This window comes from Corella eumyota, chromosome 5, assembly GCF_963082875.1.
Source record: "Corella eumyota chromosome 5, kaCorEumy4.1, whole genome shotgun sequence".
NCBI lineage: Eukaryota > Metazoa > Chordata > Ascidiacea > Phlebobranchia > Corellidae > Corella > Corella eumyota.
Window position 1 is genome coordinate 5,328,147 of NC_137494.1, and position 19,633 is coordinate 5,347,779.

Below are 19,633 nucleotides of genomic sequence, written 5' to 3' on the forward strand. Positions count from 1 at the left end.
CATTTTAATCATAAACATTCTATTTATAATATAAATTTATAGTTTATATGTTGTTCCAAGATGTTAATAATTAATGTTGCGAATAGTTGTTATTATGTATTAACTTTTGTATTTTTTATTAAGTGCAAAGGAAAAAATTTTTGTTTGTATTTTTAATTTACTTTCAATTTTATGAAATCGTTTTATTTTTTTTTATTTAAGAAAGAGCTGACACAATTAGTATTTTAAATTTTTAATTAATAGTTTTTTGCATAGTTTTATTTTAATGTAGTATGTTGATTCTATTATTTTTAGATTTAAGTTGGTATTTTTAGTAGCTTTAATTGATTTAAAAATTTTTTACTTAAAATTTTTCAGTTTATTGGAAATTTTAAAGGTAAGTTAAATTAATGTAATAAAATAAAAAAAACACATTAATTGGAAAAGGTTTTACATTTGAATATAATAAATTTGTAACCGAGATGTGGAGTTTTGTAAAAAAAATTAGTAATTATATCTTTTGACTTTTTAGATTAGAAAATGAAGGAATTCAAGAGTAATCATGCTTCAGATTCTTCAATTAAACTGAACATGTAAGATTTATATTTTTATATTATTTTGCAGTGTTATATGCTAATAAAACTTGATTTTAAATTTTTTTTTTATTTTTAAAGTGATAGAAAAACAGAAAAGAAATATTGTGACTTTAAAATTAAAGTCGAAAATCAAGAATTTTCTGTTCACAAATCTATTTTAGGAGTTTTTTCTGATTTCTTTAGCAAGTTGTTTACAAGCAAGGTATAACCGATAAATTATGAACTTTTGTTACTATGTTAAAGAAAATTTTTAACAAATTTGTTAATCTAAAAGTTTAAGTACTACTTTTTAAAATACGATTATTATTCATGCATTGAATTTACGTATTTATATTGTCACTGGGTAGAATTAAACTGTCATATTATGGTGTATAAAATTAAATTTTGCATATTATTGTTTTTAAACCTTGTTTGAAAATTTAATTTTTTGTTTAAAAGATGAGAGAAAGTTATGAAAACACAGCTGATATTCAAGGAGTAAGTCTTAAAAGTATGGAAACCATATTGGAGTTTATCTACACTGAGAAGATTAAAGTTGGATCTGAGAATGCTTGGGATCTTTATACTTCAGCTGATTACATGCAAATACCAAGTATATAAACAAATAATATTTAACTTAGATATGCTCTAAAAAATTTTTATTTTAAAAACTGTCTTGCTTTGTAGGCTTTAAACAATGTTGTCATTAGTTCTTTAAAAACTTAACAAAAAGCTTAACTGTTAAATTATAGGTGTAAAAGAATTCTGTTTGGAAATTTTGATTGAAAATGTCAATCCTGAAAATTGTTTGAGCAATTTAAGTTTTAGTGTGAAATACAATGAAAAAAAACTTAAAGAAAAATGTCAAACTTTTATTGATCAACATTATGGCAAAGTTGTTCAACAAAAAACGTTTAATCAACTTAACAAGGATGAAATGTTGGCTATTGCAGAGATTAAAAACAAAAAGGTTAATCACAATAATAAAATGAATAAGCTTTTTTTAGCGATATTTAAATAGTTGGGTGTATTTATTGGTTACAAAAACTTTATTTTTACAAATTTACTAAAATTTAAATTTTTATTTAGAATTCTTATTATGCTGAGGAAAGTGCTTACAAGGCTGTGATTGGTTGGATAAAATATGACAAAGATCAACGTCAAAAATATTTTTTGGAGTTGTTTCGATTACTTAAACTGGAAAAAATGAGAAAAAGTTTTATTAAAACTGTTGTACATGAAGAGGTTTGTGTTTGAACATTTGAAAAGTTTTTTTAATTGTAAAATTGATTTCAATTTTGCAAGGAGTTGTTGAACAATTCCACTGAATGTTTGAACTTAGTTGTTAAAAGTTTCTTATTAGATGTTGTGCGTTTAAATGTTGATGAAGATGAAAATGTAGATCCTGGTGGTAAATATTTTAAATTGTGTATAATCAAATAGGCCATAATTTTAATGTATTCAACACATTTTAATTAGATTCTACAGAGTTGGTTGTGTTGGGTGGTCATAATAAAAGTAAAGAAGTTATTAAATACAACCCAACAACTAAACAATTTACCAACTTACCAGTAAGTTTTGATTTTAGGTTATTTAAATTTATTTTTAAAAATATTATTACCCTTTTTTTGAATATATTGTAATATAAAAATTAATATCTGAATATTTTTAGAACCTTAAAATTGATCGGGTTGGAGCAGCTTCTGTGATCTTAAATCAACAAATTTATGTTTTTGGTGGAGTTGCTAAACCTGAATCAGTAGAAATGTTGGACTTAAATGATTCGAAAGCTGATTGGAAGGAATTAACTTCAATGAATATTAAAAGAAAATATGCAGCAGCTGCTGTCTGGAATGGTAAATATTTATTTTTTAAATTAATACTTTATTAGGCTTTATATTTTATAGTTTTGCTTTTTAAAGTTTTTGTTTTGCTGTTTTTATTTTATTGTTATTATGCTAAAATTTTGTTATAGGTAAGTGTTATTTAATTGGTATTAGTTTTTTTATTTAGTTTGTCCCAACTTTTTAATACTAGTAAATAATCTTTATATACAATAAAAATTAAACTTTTTTTTAAAAGTTTTTAATTTTGTCTTAATTTTACTACATATAAAAAGATATTCACTGTTAAGCACAGTTACTGTAGAATGTTATTTATTATTCAATTGATTAAATTTAAAAAATCTTATAGCATTGGTTTTTTGTAAAGTTATTTTAGAAATAAATTAAAATTAACCTATTTTTTATTTTATAAATATCAAAAATTAAATTATTTTTGTTAAAAAAAACTTTTTGTAAGAATATGCGCTATAAATCATTTCTCATAATTGGCTAGTTTATTTTTTTAGACAATATTTATGTGACTGGTGGAGTTAATAATTACAAATCTTGTGTGAGATTTAATCCCAGATTTAACTCTTGGACCAACCTTAGTGACATGTTAGTTGGAAGACAAAAGGATGCAATGTGTGTTCACAATGGTAAAAATAAAAATTTTAATAAAATATATATAAATATTAAGTTACTAAAAATTCTTTTAACTTAATAATACAAAAATAAATTTAATAGAGTCTTGAGTTTTTTGTTTACTTATATATTCTATGTATAAGGATTTCTGTATGCCTTTGGAGGGTATGATGGTGGACAATATCTTAATACATCTGAGCACATGAATTTGATTTCAGAAAACTGGGAAATAATTCCGTCAATGTTAAACCAAAGATTTGGGTTAGCTGCAGTTTTGTTAAACCAACAAATCTATGCAATTGGTAATTGCAAGTATTCATTTTTATTAAAAACTCATCTTTACAGTTTTTTTTTGTATTTCGAAATTTTAATAATGTTTAATGAACTTAATAAAAATTAATTAATTTACAAAACAAGCCACACAACTTTTGTTAATGATTAAACAATGTGAATAACTTGTTTATCAAAACTAGTGTTTTTTTACAAATAGGTGGTCATAATGGTTCAACTATACTAAAATCAGTTGAAAGGTTTTGCTTTAATAAGAATGCCTGGTCTGAGATAGCTTCACTTAATCAGGCAAGGTATCATCATTCAGCTTGTGTTTTACAAGGAAAAATTTATGTTGTTGGTGGCTAGTAAGTATTTGTTATATTTGTTTTAAATATATAAAATTTTGTGATACTAGTTTTTTATTTTATATAAAAAACTTATATTATTTTATATGGATTATGCAATTTGATATTTATTTAAACTTAAAATTTATAAACAAATTTTAAATACTTGCAATTAATTTTTAGCAATAACAAGACAATTGAAGTTTATGATGCACAACTTGACAATTGGAAGATTGAGGCACAAATGGAAAAAGTTTCCTACTATGCACCTGTTGTTGTGGTTTAATTAAAAATTCATTATATTTGTGACAAATTTCTTGATTTTATTAAATTTAAAAAAATAATTAAAATACAGATTTTTTTGCTACATTAGTACATTTAACTGAATTGTCTAACTATAATTTTTATCTAAATTTTACAAGTTTATTTTATTAGGAATTGTGGTTTCAATATTGCATATCAAATTTTTTGTTATTTTTCTTATTTTGGGCCTAAATTTTTAATACTTATTATGTATTTATTTTAAATGTGACTTTTTAAAATGATTTTCTCCTTATGGCTTTAATTAAAACTTTATTTTGTTTTAAATGGGCGGCAACAATTTTGTTTATATTCTAACTTTTCCAATTGATGTATGTTTAATAGTATTTTATTTTAATGATTTTTTACATTATTTTAATAGTGTATTTTTATTTTATTTATGATTTTGTTTTTTAGATATAGTTTAAGATTATATACTGAATTAAATCAATATATATGTTTTTACAAATTTAATTTAATTAAGTTTTAAAAGGTAAGTTTTTAATTTAAATAATTTTTTAAGTTTTGAAAATTTTTAATTTTGTTTAAAACAAAGATTTGAACAATTCGCTTGTATTTATTTTATAACTTGATGTTAAAAAATTGTTAAAAAATTTAAATTAATGTAAAGTATTTCCTGCATAGTTTTACTTTATTTTTTTTATTTTAAAAATGTTTTAAATAATAGAAAAATGAAGGAATTTAAGAGTAATCATGCTTCAGATTCTTTAATTAAACTAAACATGTGAGAAATTTAAATTTCTATAATATTTTGCAGTGATGTGGGTTATTGAAGTTTTTTTAATATTTAATTTGATTTTTTAGTGATAGAAAAACAAAAAAGAAATATTGTGACTTTAAAATTAAAGTCGAAAATCAAGAATTTTCTGTTCATAAATCCATTCTGGGAGTTTTTTCTGATTTCTTTGGCAAGTTGTTCACAAGCAAGGTATGATAAATAAACAGCATAATTTGTGTATATATGTTTTAAGTAAATTTGTAATAACAAAAATTTAAAGTGATAATTTCTTAAGAATAATTGTTATTAATGTACTAATTATACCATATTTAATGTCATTTGCAAAGAATCAACTGTTACAATGTTGCATTTAATAATACGTTTTGCATAACACTAAACCTTTCTTTAAAATTACATATTTTATTTAAAAGATGAGAGAAAGTTACGAAAACACAGCTGATATTCAAGAAGTAAGTCTTGAAAGTATGGAAACCATATTGGAGTTTATCTACACTGAGAAGATTAAAGTTGGAGATAAGAATGCTTGGGATCTCTATACTTCAGCTAATTACATGCAAATACCAAGTATATAAACAAATGTTGTTTAAATTGGATATGCTCTAAAAAATTTTTATTTTAAAAACTGTCTTGCTATGTAGGCTTTAAACTATATGGTCATTAGTTCTTTAAAACTTAACAAAAAGCTTAACTGTTAAATTATAGGTGTAAAAGAATTCTGTTTGGAAATTTTGATTGAAAATTTCAATCCTGAAAATTGTTTGAGCAATTTAAGTTTTAGTGTGAAATACAATGAAAAAAAACTTAAAGAAAAATGTCAAACTTTCATTGATCAACATTATGGCAAAGTTGTTCAACAAAAAACGTTTAATCAACTTAACAAGGATGAAATGTTAGCTATTGTGGGGATTAAAAACAAAAAGGTTAATCACAATAATAAAATGAATAAGCTTTTTTTAGCGATATTTAAATAGTTGGGTGTATTTATTGGTTACAAAAACTTTATTTTTACAAATTTACTAAAATTTAAATTTTTATTTAGAATTCTTAATATGCTGAGGAAAGTGCTTACAAGGCTGTGATTGGTTGGATAAAATATGACAAAGATCAACGTAAAAAATATTTTTTGGAGTTGTTTCAATTACTTAAACTGGAAAAAATGAGAAAAAGTTTTATTAAAACTGTTGTACATGAAGAGGTTTGTGTTTGAACATTTGAAAAGTTTTTTTAATTGTAAAATTGATTTTAATTTTGCAAGGAGTTGGTGAACAATTCCAATGAATGTTTGAACTTAGTTGTTAAAAGTGTCTTATTAGATGTTGTGCGTTTAAATGTTGATGAAGAAGGAAATGTAGATCCTGATGGTAAATATTTTAAATTGTGTATAATCAAATATGCAATAATTTCTAATTTATTTATCACATTTTAATTACATTCTACAGAGTTGGTTATATTGGGTGGTAGTAATAAAAGTAAAGAAGTTATTAAATACGACCCAACGACTAAACAATTCACCAACTTACCAGTAAGTTTTGTTTTTAGGTTATTTAAATTAATTTTTAAGGATATTATTACCCTTTTTTTAAATATATTGTAATATAAAAATTAATATCTGAATATTTTTAGAACCTTAAAATTGATCGAGAAGGCTCAGCTTCTGTTAACTTAAATCAACAAATTTATGTTTTTGGTGGAGAAGCTAAACCTAAATCAGTAGAAATGTTGGACTTAAATGATTCGAAAGTTGATTGGAAGGAAATTGCTTTAATGAATATTGGAAGAAGATATGCAGCAGCTGCTGTCTGGAATGGTAATTATTTATTTTTTAAATTTATTATTTTATCATAGATGTTTATATCTTTGCTATTTAAACACATTTTGTTTTGCTGTTTTTATTTTATTGTTATATTGCTAAACTTTTGTTATAGGTAATTTTTATATATTTGGTATTAGCCTTTATTGCAGTTTATTTATTGCTAAACACACTTATTGTAAAGTTGTTTATTATTTAATTAATTTAATTTTAAAATCTTACAACATTTATTTTTTATTAAATAATTTTAAAAATAAATATTACTTGTGTTTAAATTTACCTTTTTATTAATTTATAAGGGTATAAAATTTTAATTTTTTTTATTTAAAAAAGATTTATGTAAGTGTATGTGCCACAATTTAATTAAAATATTTGACTATTTAATTTATTTTTCTAGACAATATTTATGTGACTGGTGGAATTGATAGTAAAAAATCTTGTGTGAGATTTAATCCCAGACTTAACTCTTGGACAAATCTTAGTGACATGATAGTTGGAAGAAGTTGCCATGCATTGTGTGCTCACAATGGTAAAAATTAAAAAAAAGTTGTAATATATATTTCAATGTCGATTAACTATAAAATGTTTTTTCTTAATAATACGAGAAAGATATTTTAGATTCTTAAATTTTAACTTTATCGTTTATTTTTTGTTTACGGATTTCTTTATGCCATTGGTGGACACGATGGCAGGTGGAGTCTTACTTCAGCCGAGCGAATGAATTTAACATCAGCAAAGTGGGAAATGATTCCATCAATGTTGAATAAAAGATATGGATTAGCTGCAGTTTTGTTAAATCAAGAAATCTATGCAATTGGTATCTGTTTAATAAACACATTAAAAATAAATTAGCTGTGTATTTTTTAAAAAATTGTGTAGTAAATTGTTTAGAAAGACTTTTTTTCCAAATAGGTGATTGTGATGATTTCATTAGCCTAAAATCAGTAGAAAAATTTTGTTTCAATCAAAATGCCTGGTCTGAGGTTACTTCACTGAATGAGGCAATATATTGCCATTCAGCATGTGTTTTACAAGGAAAAAATTTTGTTGTTGGTGGCAAGTAAGTATTTGTTATATATATATTTGTTTTAAATAATGAAATAAAAAAAAATGTGTTCTTTTTTATTTGATTTGTAATAAAATATTTAGTTTTGACTATTATATTTTTTTATAATTTTTGTAGTGAATTAAAATTATTCAAATGGTTTTTACACAATTGTTTTTATTTAAGCTTAAAAATAATACTTTAATTAAAAAATATATATATATATTAAAAATTCATTTTTTTAGCCATAACACAAATATTGAAGTTTATGATCTACAACTTAACAGTTGGAAGATTGAGACTGAAATGGAAAAAGTTATATTTCAAGCATCTGTTGTCGTGGTTTAAAATTAAAATTTTATGATTTTTATGCTAAAAATGTCATAAATTTATGACTGCAGCAATAATATTGTTTTTTAATGTATTTGACTGCTTCTTTTTGAAAATTAACATTCTATTTAAATTATGACTTTATAGTTTATATTTTGTTTTGAGATGTTAATAATTAATGTTGCGAATAGTTGTTATCATTCATTAACTTTGTATTTTTTATTAAGTGCAATGAAAAAAATTTTTGTTTGTATTTTTAATTTATTTTCAATTTTATGAAATCATTTTTTTTTTTATTTAAGAAAGAGCTGAGACAGTTAGTATTTTAATTTAAATTTTTAATTATTAGTTTTTTGCATAGTTTTAATGTTATTGTAGTTTTTTGATTATTCATTATTTTGTTATTTTTAGATTTAGGTTGGTTTAGTAGCTTTAATTGATTTCAAAAAAAAGATTTTACATTTTTGAGTTTTTGGAAATTTTAAAGGTAAGTTAAATTAAAGTAATTTAAATATAAAAAAAGCAATTTATTGGCAAATGTTTTATATTTTAATGTTTTAAATTTGTTACCAAGATGTGAAGTTTGGTAAAAAATGTATTAATCTTGTTATTTCTGTTTATTTAAACAATTTTTTTATATTTTAGGTAACAGAAAATGAGGGAATTCAAGAGTAATCATGCTTCGGATTCTTTAGTTAAACTAAACACGTAAGATTTATATTTTTATATTATTTTGCAGTGTTATAGACTCGAAAAGTTGTTTTTAATTGTTTTTTTAAGTGATAGAAAAACAGAAAAGAAATATTGTGACTTTATAATCAAAGTTGAAAATCATGAGTTCTCGGTTCACAAATCTATTCTTGGAGTTTTTTCTGATTTTTTTGGCAATATGTTTACAAGCAAGGTATAATAATATTTGCTTAAAAAACAAGTTTTGCATATTATGGCACTACTTTGTTTGATATTTTAAATTTTTGTTTAAAAGATGAGAGAAACTTATGAAAACACAGCTGATATTCAAGGAGTAAGTCTTGAAAGTATGGAAACCATATTAGAGTTTATCTACACTGAGAAGATTAAAGTTGGGTCTGAGAATGCTTGGGATCTTTATACTTCAGCTGATTACTTGCAAATACCAAGTATTTTAAATTATTGCATTAATATTTATTTTAAAAGAATTCTAGTTTTTATTTGAAAAATGTAAGCTGGGTATGGTACATGAAAAAAGTTAACTAATAGTTTATACTTGCCTATGTAAATTTAGTTATGTGTATTACTTTAATAATTTATACCATTTATATATATAGGTGTAAAAGAATATTGCTTGGATCTTTTGATTGAAAAAGTTAATCTTCAAAATTGTGTGAGCAATTTAAGTTTCAGTGTAAAGTATAACGAAACTAAACTTGAGGAAAAATGTCAGACTTTTATTGATCAACAGTTTGAAGAAGTTGTTCAACAAAGAAAATTTTATCAACTTGATAAGGATGAAATGTGGGCTATTTTAGAAATTAAAGAGAAAAAGGTGAAACCACTCAAACTAATTGACAAAAGTTATAATTTATTCAACCTAAATTATACCCAAGTTTATTTTTTATCACAATTTTTAAAACCAAGATTTTGTGCCTAATAATTAGAAATTAATAAATTAATTAAATGGTTTAGAATACTTCTTCTGCCGAGGAAATTGCTTACAATGCTGTGATAAGTTGGATTAAATTTGACAAGGATGAACGTCAAAAATATTTTATGCAATTTTTTCGATTACTAAAGTTGGAAATAATGAGAAAAAGTTTTATTAAAACTGTTATTAGAAATGAGGTTTGTTTGTAACAACATATTTAAAATTTACATTATAATTTAATGCGTTTAGGCTAATTTTTAGTTTTTTAAGGAATTAGTGAATGAATTTAACGAATGTTTCAAATTAGTAGTGGATAGTTTGTTATCTGATGTTACTGAAATAAAAGTTAATAAAGAAGAAAATGGCAAGTTAAATGGTGAATCAATTAAAATTTTTTAAATTTTGTAATTAAAAAATAATTAAATAAGATAAAAGTATTTTTATAACATGTTTTTTAAAATCCAACAGAGTTTGTAATGGTGGGTGGTTTAAACACAAGTAAAGAAGTTATTAAATACAACCCAACAAGCAAACATTTAACTGAATTGCCTGTAAGTTTTAATTTTTTTTTTATTTATTATTTTTAATATTACTACTTTTCTATGTAAAACATTAGAAATGTAACTCGGAAATGTAACTTTTTTTTTATTCTATATACAATTCTATATATTTTAGAATCATAAAATTGATCGAGTTGGAGCAGCTTCTGTTAACTTAAATCAACAAATTTATGTTTTTGGTGGAAATGCTAAACCTGAATCAGTAGAAATGTTGGACTTAAATGATTCAAAATCTGATTGGAAGGAAATAACTTTAATGGATATTGGAAAAAAATATGCAGCAGCTGCTGTTTGGAAGGGTAAATATTTTACGTAAATGTTTATTATATTGAGATTTAATATTTTTACCAATTAATTGATTTTTTATTTTTTTTAAGTTTTCCTAATTAACATTATAATAGTTTAAATCTGTATTATTAAGTTTTAAAAAAAATCTAAAATTTCTTTTAAAATGTGATAAACCTATTTTTCTTCAGACAATATTTATGTGACTGGTGGAAATAGTAGTTGCAAATCTTGTGTGAAATTTGATCCTAAACTTAATTCTTGGACAGAACTTAGTGACATGTTAGTTGGAAGAAGTTACCATGCATTGTGTGCTCACAATGGTAAAAGTCTAGATATTGATATAGTTTTATTATTACAAAAATACTAAATTTTTTTAAGGGTTTCTTTATGCCATTGGTGGATTTTGTGGTGGACTATTTCTTAATTCAGCCGAACGCATAAATTTAAAATCAGAAAAGTGGGAAATGATTCCATCAATGTTAAACAAAAGATATGGATTAGCTGCAGTTTTGTTAAATCAGCATATCTACGTAACTGGTAATTTTTCAACATTTTCAGTAGAACCTCAGTTTTGGTATATTTAAATAATTACTCTTAGATAATGTTAAGGATTAAATTATTTTAATTACAGTAAATCAAATCACAACTACATTACAACTATTATTGATGCTATATTATGTATTTAATTGCTTAAAAAATTACTTAACAATAGGTGGCAATGATGGTTATATTGATCTAAAATCAGTAGAAAAATTTTGTTTTGATCAAAATGACTGGTCTAAGGTTGCTTCACTTAATGAGGCAAGGTATCTTCATTCAGCTTGTGTTTTACAAGAAAAAATTTATGTTGTTGGTGGCAAGTAAGAATTTGTTTTATTTTAAATTTATAAATAATAAAAATATAAGTTAGAGTTGTAGTAGTTAGTTAGGTTAAGATGAAAATAATCTCAAGATGAAAATATATAGTAGGTTATTTAAACTCTTCGTAATAATTATTATCTGAATGCTAAATTGCATTTTTTTTCTATTAATTTGTTTAAAAAAAATGTTTTGTCATAAATTATGCATTATAGGGACAACAAAACAATAGAAGTTTATGATCCACAACTCAACACCTGGAAGTTTGAGACTGGATTTCAAAAGTTTATATCTCTAGCATCTGTTATTTCGATTTAATTAAAAATATTTTATACTTTGTGGCAAATTTATTGATTTTATGAAATTTGGCACAAAAGTAACATATTTTAAAAATAATAACTATTAAATTAAAATTAATTTACAGTTATTTGTTATTTTAAAACAAGCAACTTTACATTTTTAAGTGGGGTATTTTATATATTTTTTATTGTTTTTTTTTAAATACTGTAAACATCATTTTTAGATTTTTTCATTATATTTATAGATTAATAATTTTAAAACCAAGTTAGGATGATTTCTTAAATTGAATTAATTTTTTAAATATGAATTTTCTGTGTTCCTTGAAAAATGTTTATGATACTGACTTGAATATTATTAGTTTTTATAACTTATGCAAAGTCATTACTGTATATTTTGGTAATACTGTTATGTTGCTTTATTATAGATTTAAATTTACATTTATAAAAGTTAAATTTAAACATAACTTGTTGAATTGTTTGTTACAAGTTTGATTCAATTTGAAAATTTAGTAAAGGTATGTGTTTAATTAAATTTATATATTTCAAATTTCTGTTTTATTTTTGTTATTTTTATTACAAAAAAGATTAAAATTTATGTAAATATATTATGCAATTAAGTCTTTTTAGTAAACCTATTTATAAATTAATTAAACTTTAATAATTTAAAATTGTTTTTTCAAATTTAGATATTTTTGTAATTTACAATTAATTTTATTTTGCAAATTTTTATGTTTTAGATAATACAAAATGAAGGAATTCAAAAGTAATCATGCTTCAGATTCTTTTTTTAAACTCAACATATAAGATATAAAATTAATATGCATGTTTTTTGTAATTAATTGTTAAATCATTTTAAAAATTAACTTTTAATAATCTAGTGATCGAAAAACAGAAAAGAAATATTGTGACTTTAAAATCAAAGTTGAAAATCAAGAATTTTCTGTTCACAAATCTATTCTAGGAGTTTTTTCTAATTTCTTTGGAAAGTTGTTTACAAGCAAAGTATAATATTATTATTACTTAGTTTAAAAATAGTTTTTGTGTAATATGGCACTAAACCTTGTTTAATAATTTGATTTTTATGTTTTAAAGATGAGAGAAAGTTATGAAAACACAGCTAACATTCAAGGAGTAAGTCTTAAAAGTATGGAAACCATATTGGAGTTTATCTACACTGAAAAGATTAAAGTTGTGTCTGAGAATGCTTGGGATCTTTATACTTCAGCTGATTACATGCAAATACCAAGTATTTTAACTATTTTATTTAAAACTTATTTAAAATGCTTTAAAAGTAATTTCACTTTATAGAAACTGCTTTACTTAGCTAGTTGGTAACGTAAATTAAAATGAACATATATTACTTTAATAAATTGATAATGCTAACATGTGTTTACAGGTGTAAAAGAATTCTGTTTGGAAATTTTAATTAAAAATGTCAATCCTGAAAATTGTTTGAGCAATTTAAGTTTTAGTGTAAAATACAATGAAAAAAAACTTGAAGAAAAATGTCAAACTTTTATTGATCAACATTATGGAAAAGTTATTCAACAAAAAGAGTTTAATCAACTTAACAAGGATGAAATGTTGGCCATTGTTGAGATTAAAAATAAAAAGGTAAAGTACTTTGATTTAATAATTATGATATTTAAACCTCTTTGTAACATTTATAAATTAAAAAAAAAATATTTTTTTTTTAATTGATTAAAATTAAAATTTAACTTAGAATTCTTATTATGCTGAGGAAAGTGCTTACAAGGCTATGCTTGGTTGGATTAAATTTAAAAAAGACCAGCGTCAAAAATATTTTTTGGAATTGTTTCAATTGCTGAAGTTGGACAAAATGAGAAAGAGTTTTATTAAATGTGTTGTACATAAAGAGGTTGTCTATTTTAACAAATGTCTTTATATTTTAACAAATTTTTATTAATGATGTAAAAGGGATTAAACGTTTCTTATTTTTAACAAGGAATTGGTCAATAATTCCAATGAATGTTTGAATCTAGTTGTTAACAGTATTTTGGCTGATGTTTCTGAAATAAAAGTTGAAGAAGAAGAATATGTTGAGTTTAATGGTGAACAATTTAAAGTTTTAATTTTGTATAATCAATTGTGCAAATACATTATTTTGTATAACTTTTAACATGTTATTCAGAGTTGATTATTTTGGGTGGAGAAAAAACTAGTACCAAAGTTATTAAATACAATCCAACAACTAAAGAATTTACCAATTTACCAGTAGGTTTTATTTTTATGCTTTTGATAAAAATTCTTTAGATATATTTTATATTTTGTAATTTTACTTAAATTGGATTTGAAGTATTTACATAATTTCCATGTAACATTTTATTTTTTTAAAATGCATTTGTAAGTTATGCAGTGTAGCATTCTCACTTTTTTGAATAGTATTTGATTTTATAGAACATGAAAATTGATCGAGTTGGGGCAGCTTCGGTTAACTGGAATCAACAAATTTATGTTTTTGGTGGATATGCTAAACCTGAATCAGTAGAAATGTTGGACTTAAATGATTTAAAAGCTGATTGGAAGGAAATAATTTCAATGAAAGTTGGAAGAAAATATGCAGCAGCTGCTGTTTGGAATGGTAAATATTTATTTTTTTAAATTTATTACTTTATCATATATTTTGATGTCTTTGCTTTTTAAACATTTTTGTTTTGTTGTTTTTATTTTATTGTTATTTTGATATGCTTTTGTTATAGGTAAGTGTTATATAATTAGTATTAGTTTTTTTTTTATTTAGTTTGTCTCAACTTTTAATTACTAGTAAATAATCTTTATTTTCAATAAAAATTAAACTTTTTATATAGCATTCGTTTTTTGTAAAGTTATTACTGAAATAAATTAAAGTAAACTTATTTCATATTTTATTAATGTCAAAAATTATATTATTTTTTTTAAAAAACTTTTTGTAAGTATATGCGCTATAAATCATTTCTCGTAATTGATTAGTTTGTTTTTTTAGACAATATTTATGTGACTGGTGGAATGGATAGTTACAAATCTTGTGTGAGATTTAATCCCAAACTTAACTCTTGGACAAATCTTAGTGACATGATAGTTGGAAGATATGGTCATGCACTGTGTGCTCACAATGGTAAAAATAAAAAAAATGTTGTAATATATATTTAAATGTCAATTAACTATAAAATGTTTTTTTCTTGATAATACGAGAAAGATATTTAAGTTTCTAAAATTTTAAGTTAATATAAATCTTTTATGTGTAAGGATTTCTTTATGCCATTGGTGGTCATGATGGTGGACAATATCTTAATTCAGCTGAGCGAATAAATTTAACATCAGGAAAGTGGGAAATGATTCCTTCAATGTTGAATAAAAGATATGGATTAGCTGCAGTTTTGTTAAATCAAGAAATCTATGCAATTGGTAATTGTAAATATTTATTTTTATTAAAAAATTATCTTTATACTTTTTCTTTTGTATTTCTAAAGTTCAATAATGTTTAATATAGTTAATCAAAATGAATTTATTTACATAACAAACTACACAACTTTTGTTGGTTATTAAACAATGTGAATAACTTGTTTATCAAAACTAGTGTTTTTTTACAAATAGGTGGTCATAATGGTTCAACTGTACTAAAATCAGTTGAAAGGTTTTGCTTTGATAAAAATGCCTGGTCTGAGGTTGCTACACTTAATCAGGCAAGGTATGTTCATTCAGCTTGTGTTTTACAAGGAAAACTTTATGTTGTTGGTGGGAAGTAAGTATTTGTTATATTTGTTTTAAATAATGAAATAAATAAAAATTTGTTTTGTTATTTAATTTGTAATAAAATAATTTTTTTGTAATAAAACAATTTTGACTATTAAAATTATTTTTTTATTTCTAATTTAGGTAAAAAATTAAAATTTTTAAAATGCTTTTTACAAATTTGTTTTTATATAGGCTAAAAATTTATATTTTAATTAAAAGAAATATTATATTTGAAATCTATTATTTTTAGCAATAACAAAACGATTGAAGTTTATGATCCACAACTCAACAGTTGGACGATTGAGACTGAAATGGAAAAAGTTATGTACTATGCATCTGTTGTTGTTGTTTAAAATTTAAATTTTGTGATATTTATGTTAGAAATGCCTTGATTTTATGACCTTTCTTTTCCACAAACTGCGACAATAAAATGTTTTTTTATGTATTTGATTGCTACATTTTGATAAATCATTTTTATTTAAATTATGAATTTATAGTTTATATGTTGTTCCTAGATGTTAATAACTGTTGTTGCGAATAGTTGTTGTTGTTCACAAACTTTTTTTTTTATAAAGTGCAATCTGAATAATTTTTGTTTGTACTTTTAATTTACTTCCAATTTTATGAAACCCTTTATTATTTTTTTTTTTCTATTTAAGAAAGAGATGTCACAGTTAATATTTTAAATTAAATTTTTCACTTATAGTTTTTTGCATAGTTTTAATGTTAATGTAGTTTTTTAATTTTTTTAATTATTTTTTAGATTTAGGGTGGTATTTTTAGTAGCTTTAATTAATTTAAAAATTTTTTATTTAAAATTATGGAGTTTTTTGTAAATTTTAAAGGTAAGTTAAATTAAAGTAATTTAAATAAAAAAAAGCAACTTATTGGCAAATTTTTTATATTTTAACGTTTTAAATTTGTTACCAAGATGTGAAGTTTGGTAAAAAAATGTATTAATTATTTTATTTCTGTTTATTTAAACATTTTTTTTATATTTTAGATATTAGAATATGAGGGAATTCAAGAGTAATCATGCTTCAGTTTCTTTAATTAAACTAAACATGTAAAATATATATTTTTATATTATTTTGCAGTGTTATAGGTTCAAAAAACTTGTTTTTAATTTTTTTATATTTTTTAAGTGATCGAAAAACTGAAAAGAAATATTGTGACTTTAAAATCAAAGTGGAAAATCATGAGTTTTCGGTTCACAAATCTATTTTGGGAGTTTTTTCTGAATTTTTTGGCAAATTGTTTACAAGCAAGGTATAATATTATTTTGCTTAAAAAACAAGTTTTGCATATTATGACACTACTTAGTTTGATATTTTAAATTTTTGTTTAAAAGATGAGAGAATCTTACGAAAACACAGCTTTCAAGGAGTAAGTCTTGAAAGTATGAAAACCATATTGGAGTTTATCTACACTGAAAAAATTAAAGTTGGGTCTAAAAATGCTTGGGATCTTTATACTTCAGCTGATTACATGCAAATACCAAGTATATAAACAAAATATTGTTTAATTTAGATGTGCTTTGAAAAATATTCATTTTAAAAACTGTCTTGTTATGTAGGCCTTAAACAGTATGGTCATTAGTTTTCTAAAATCTTAATAAAAAGCTTAACTGTTAAATTATAGGTGTAAAAGAATTCTGTTTGGAAATTTTGATTGAAAATGTCAATCCTGCAAATTGTTTGAACAATTTAAGTTTTAGTGTAAAATACAATGAAACAAAACTTAAAGAAAAATGTCAAACTTTTATTGATTAACATTATGGCAAAGTTGTTCAACAAAAAGCATTCAATCAACTTGACAAGGTTAAAATGTTGGCCATCATTGAGATTATAAATTAGAAGGTAAAGTTTTTTGATTTAGTAATTATGATATTTAAACTTATTTATAACATTTATAATTTATTAAAATAAAAATTTAATTTAGAATTCTTATTATACTGAGGAGCGTGCTTACAAGGCTATGCTGGGTTGGATTAAATTTGACAAAGATCAACGTCAAAAGTATTTTTTGGAATTGTTTGGATTACTAAAGTTGGAAAAAATGAGAAAAAGTTTTATTAAAACTGTTGTCTATAAAGAGGTTTGTTTAATGTATAAATATATGTTTTTATATTTATTATAAAACATTTTTTACATAATTAAATTTTTTTGCAAGGAGTTGGTTATAAACTCTATGAAATGTTTAAACCTAGTTGTTCAAAGTTTATTATCTGATGTTACTGAATTAAAAGTTGAAGAAGGAGACGATGATGTAAATGGTAAACAAATTAAAGTTTTTTTTGTTTTCAAATAATCAACACGAATGTATTCGAATTATATCATGTTGTTTAGATCCTACAGAGTTTGTAATATTGGGTGGTTGTAATACAAGCAAAGATGTTATTAAATATAATCCGACAAACAAACAATTTACCAACTTACCAGTAATTTTTATTTAATATCCTTTGATAATTATCTTTATTTTTAGAACATGAAAATTGATCAAGATGGCTCAGCTTCTGTTAACTGGAATCAACAAATTTATGTTTTTGGTGGAACCAGTAGTCTTAGATCAGTGGAAATGTTGGACTTAAATGAATTAAAATCTGATTGGAAAGTAATAACTTCAATGAATATTGAAAGAAGATATGCAACAGCTGCTGTTTGGAATGGTGAACTTTTTAATTTAACTTAGTTGGTTTTTGTTATTGCTATTTTTTTAATATTTAAGATGGTGAAGTATGTTTTTGATAAATACTATAACAATACATTTAAGTCAAATAATTTTACTTAGAATTTGTTTTTATTGTTTTAAAGATAAACTTTTAAACATTTCATCATTTTCTAAAGTTATATTTTAAGATAAAAATAATTAATTTAGAATATGCATTACAACATATTTAAAATGCTTGACTTGTTAAATATTATTTATTCTACAGACAGAATTTATGTGACTGGTGGAAATACTAATTACAAATCTTGTGTGAGATTTGACCCTAAACTAAATTCTTGGACAAATCTTAGTGACATGTTGGTTGGAAGACATTGTCATGCATTGTGTACTCACAATGGTAAAAATAAAAATTTTGTTGTGATGTATATTTTAATATTGATTAACATAACAATATTGTGTTTTGTTGAGAAATACAAGATCAATATTACAGACTTTAAAGTTTTTTTGTTTACTTGAAAAATATTATGTTTAAGGATTTCTTTATGCCATCGGTGGACATAATGGAAAACTACATCTTAATTCAGCTGAGCGCATGAACTTAACAAACATAAGATATGGTTTAGTTGCAGTTGTGTTGAATCAACAAATCTATGCAATTGGTAATTGTTTTTACTGAGTGTTTTAATAATAACTTAGCTTATATTGTCACTCGTATGTGCAATTTTAAATAATGATTTAAATTTAATAAATTAATTCACAAAATAAGCTATGCAACTATTATTAATAATTTGCGCCAAGTTGTTTAAATGTGCGTCAGGTTGTTTATTTAGAATATTGTTTTTTTTTTAAATAGGTGGACATAATGGTTCAAATAGTCTAAAATCAGTGGAAAGGTTTTGCTTTAATAAGAATACCTGGTCTGAGATTGCTTCACTTAATCAGGCAAGGTATCATCATTCAGGTTGTGTTTTACAAGGAAAGATTTATGTTGTTTATGGCTTGTAAGTTTTTGTTATATTTGTTTTAAATATAGAATTTTGTGATACTAGTTTTTTATTTTATTTAAAACTAGTCTCACAAAAATTTTATTTTATATAAAAAACTTATATTATTTTATATTGTTTACGCAATTTGATATTTATTTTAACTTAAAATTTTATAAATCCTTTTTAAATAATTTTAATACTTGCAATTCATTTTAGCAATAACAACAAGACAATTGAAGTTTATGATCCACAACTTGACAATTGGAAGATTGAGACACAAATGGAAAAAGTTTCCTACTATGCATCTCTTGTTGTGGTTTAACTAAAAGTTTATTATATTTTGGCAAATATCTTCATTCTATCAAATTTAAACTAGTAATTAAATAGCAGATTTTTTTGCTACATTAGTTCGTTGTAACTGAATTGGCTAACTATAATTTTTATTTAAATTTCAAAGTTTTTTATTAGGAATTGTGGTTTCAATATTGCACATTTTTGTTATTTTTTTTATTCAGAGCCTAAACTTTGTGATACCTATTATGTATTGATTTTAAATGTGACTGTTTAAATTTTTTTTTTATGGTTCTAATTAAAACTATTTTTTGTTTTAAATAGAAGGCAACAATTTTGTTTATATTTCACCTTTTTTAATTAATGTTTGTTTAATTGTATTTTGTTTTAATGATATTTTACATTTTTTAAATACTGTAGTTTTTTTTATTTATGATT

General features: G+C 23.0%; 4 protein-coding genes across 5 annotated transcripts; all 4 read left to right on the plus strand.

The window, feature by feature from the left end:
- Window positions 1-292: 292 nt before the first annotated feature.
- On the plus strand, window positions 293-4,230 carry LOC145753253 (kelch-like protein 12). Its single transcript, XM_082569654.1, has 13 exons — window positions 293-376; window positions 512-572; window positions 654-777; window positions 1,014-1,167; window positions 1,307-1,524; window positions 1,644-1,799; window positions 1,860-1,965; window positions 2,034-2,125; window positions 2,227-2,410; window positions 2,905-3,036; window positions 3,166-3,324; window positions 3,513-3,660; window positions 3,823-4,230. The coding sequence occupies exons 2-13, from the start codon at window positions 520-522 to the stop codon at window positions 3,923-3,925; spliced, it is 1,629 nt and encodes a 542-aa protein (XP_082425780.1). The 5' UTR covers window positions 293-376; window positions 512-519; the 3' UTR covers window positions 3,926-4,230.
- Window positions 4,231-4,325: 95 nt separating this feature from the next.
- LOC145753256 (kelch repeat and BTB domain-containing protein 8-like) lies at window positions 4,326-5,860 on the plus strand. The gene is made up of 5 exons (XM_082569660.1): window positions 4,326-4,432; window positions 4,765-4,888; window positions 5,110-5,263; window positions 5,402-5,619; window positions 5,739-5,860. The coding sequence occupies exons 3-5, from the start codon at window positions 5,110-5,112 to the stop codon at window positions 5,745-5,747; spliced, it is 381 nt and encodes a 126-aa protein (XP_082425786.1). The 5' UTR covers window positions 4,326-4,432; window positions 4,765-4,888; the 3' UTR covers window positions 5,748-5,860.
- Window positions 5,861-7,250: 1,390 nt separating this feature from the next.
- On the plus strand, window positions 7,251-15,875 carry LOC145753336 (uncharacterized). The gene is made up of 26 exons (XM_082569746.1): window positions 7,251-7,569; window positions 7,800-8,371; window positions 8,530-8,592; window positions 8,665-8,788; window positions 8,870-9,023; window positions 9,192-9,409; window positions 9,550-9,705; window positions 9,770-9,884; window positions 9,977-10,059; window positions 10,184-10,367; window positions 10,545-10,676; window positions 10,735-10,893; window positions 11,069-11,216; window positions 11,430-11,517; window positions 12,251-12,276; window positions 12,392-12,515; window positions 12,606-12,759; window positions 12,910-13,127; window positions 13,237-13,392; window positions 13,480-13,585; window positions 13,666-13,748; window positions 13,932-14,115; window positions 14,497-14,628; window positions 14,760-14,918; window positions 15,108-15,255; window positions 15,499-15,875. Exons 3-26 carry the CDS (start codon window positions 8,540-8,542, stop codon window positions 15,599-15,601), a joined length of 3,207 nt encoding a protein of 1,068 aa, XP_082425872.1. The 5' UTR covers window positions 7,251-7,569; window positions 7,800-8,371; window positions 8,530-8,539; the 3' UTR covers window positions 15,602-15,875.
- A 135-nt stretch (window positions 15,876-16,010) lies between these two features.
- Window positions 16,011-19,461, plus strand: LOC145753255 (kelch-like protein 15). 2 transcript variants are annotated; one of them, XM_082569658.1, is made up of 12 exons: window positions 16,011-16,093; window positions 16,252-16,314; window positions 16,394-16,517; window positions 16,600-16,749; window positions 16,890-17,107; window positions 17,190-17,345; window positions 17,421-17,523; window positions 17,733-17,916; window positions 18,184-18,315; window positions 18,452-18,577; window positions 18,772-18,919; window positions 19,121-19,461. In XM_082569658.1, exons 7-12 carry the CDS (start codon window positions 17,521-17,523, stop codon window positions 19,224-19,226), a joined length of 699 nt encoding a protein of 232 aa, XP_082425784.1. In that variant the 5' UTR covers window positions 16,011-16,093; window positions 16,252-16,314; window positions 16,394-16,517; window positions 16,600-16,749; window positions 16,890-17,107; window positions 17,190-17,345; window positions 17,421-17,520; the 3' UTR covers window positions 19,227-19,461. The 2 variants fall into 2 exon arrangements, with proteins under 2 accessions (XP_082425784.1, XP_082425785.1); XM_082569659.1 differs by having other exon boundaries at window positions 17,458-17,523.
- Window positions 19,462-19,633: the final 172 nt, after the last annotated feature.

Coding starts and splice junctions, on each gene's coding strand:
- LOC145753336 (XM_082569746.1), top strand. CDS start 8,540: ATGAGGGAATTCAAGAGTAATCATGCTTCGGATTCTTTAGTTAAACTA. Junction 13,128..13,236: donor TTGAGATTAAAAATAAAAAG/GTAAAGTACTTT, acceptor AATTTAACTTAG/AATTCTTATTATGCTGAGGA. Junction 13,749..13,931: donor AAGAATTTACCAATTTACCA/GTAGGTTTTATT, acceptor TTGATTTTATAG/AACATGAAAATTGATCGAGT.
- LOC145753256 (XM_082569660.1), top strand. CDS start 5,110: ATGAGAGAAAGTTACGAAAACACAGCTGATATTCAAGAAGTAAGTCTT. Junction 5,264..5,401: donor TAATTACATGCAAATACCAA/GTATATAAACAA, acceptor GTTAAATTATAG/GTGTAAAAGAATTCTGTTTG.
- LOC145753255 (XM_082569658.1), top strand. Junction 17,917..18,183: donor AACAGCTGCTGTTTGGAATG/GTGAACTTTTTA, acceptor TTTATTCTACAG/ACAGAATTTATGTGACTGGT. Junction 18,920..19,120: donor ATTTATGTTGTTTATGGCTT/GTAAGTTTTTGT, acceptor AATTCATTTTAG/CAATAACAACAAGACAATTG.
- LOC145753253 (XM_082569654.1), top strand. CDS start 520: ATGAAGGAATTCAAGAGTAATCATGCTTCAGATTCTTCAATTAAACTG. Junction 1,168..1,306: donor TGATTACATGCAAATACCAA/GTATATAAACAA, acceptor GTTAAATTATAG/GTGTAAAAGAATTCTGTTTG. Junction 2,411..2,904: donor AGCAGCTGCTGTCTGGAATG/GTAAATATTTAT, acceptor TTATTTTTTTAG/ACAATATTTATGTGACTGGT.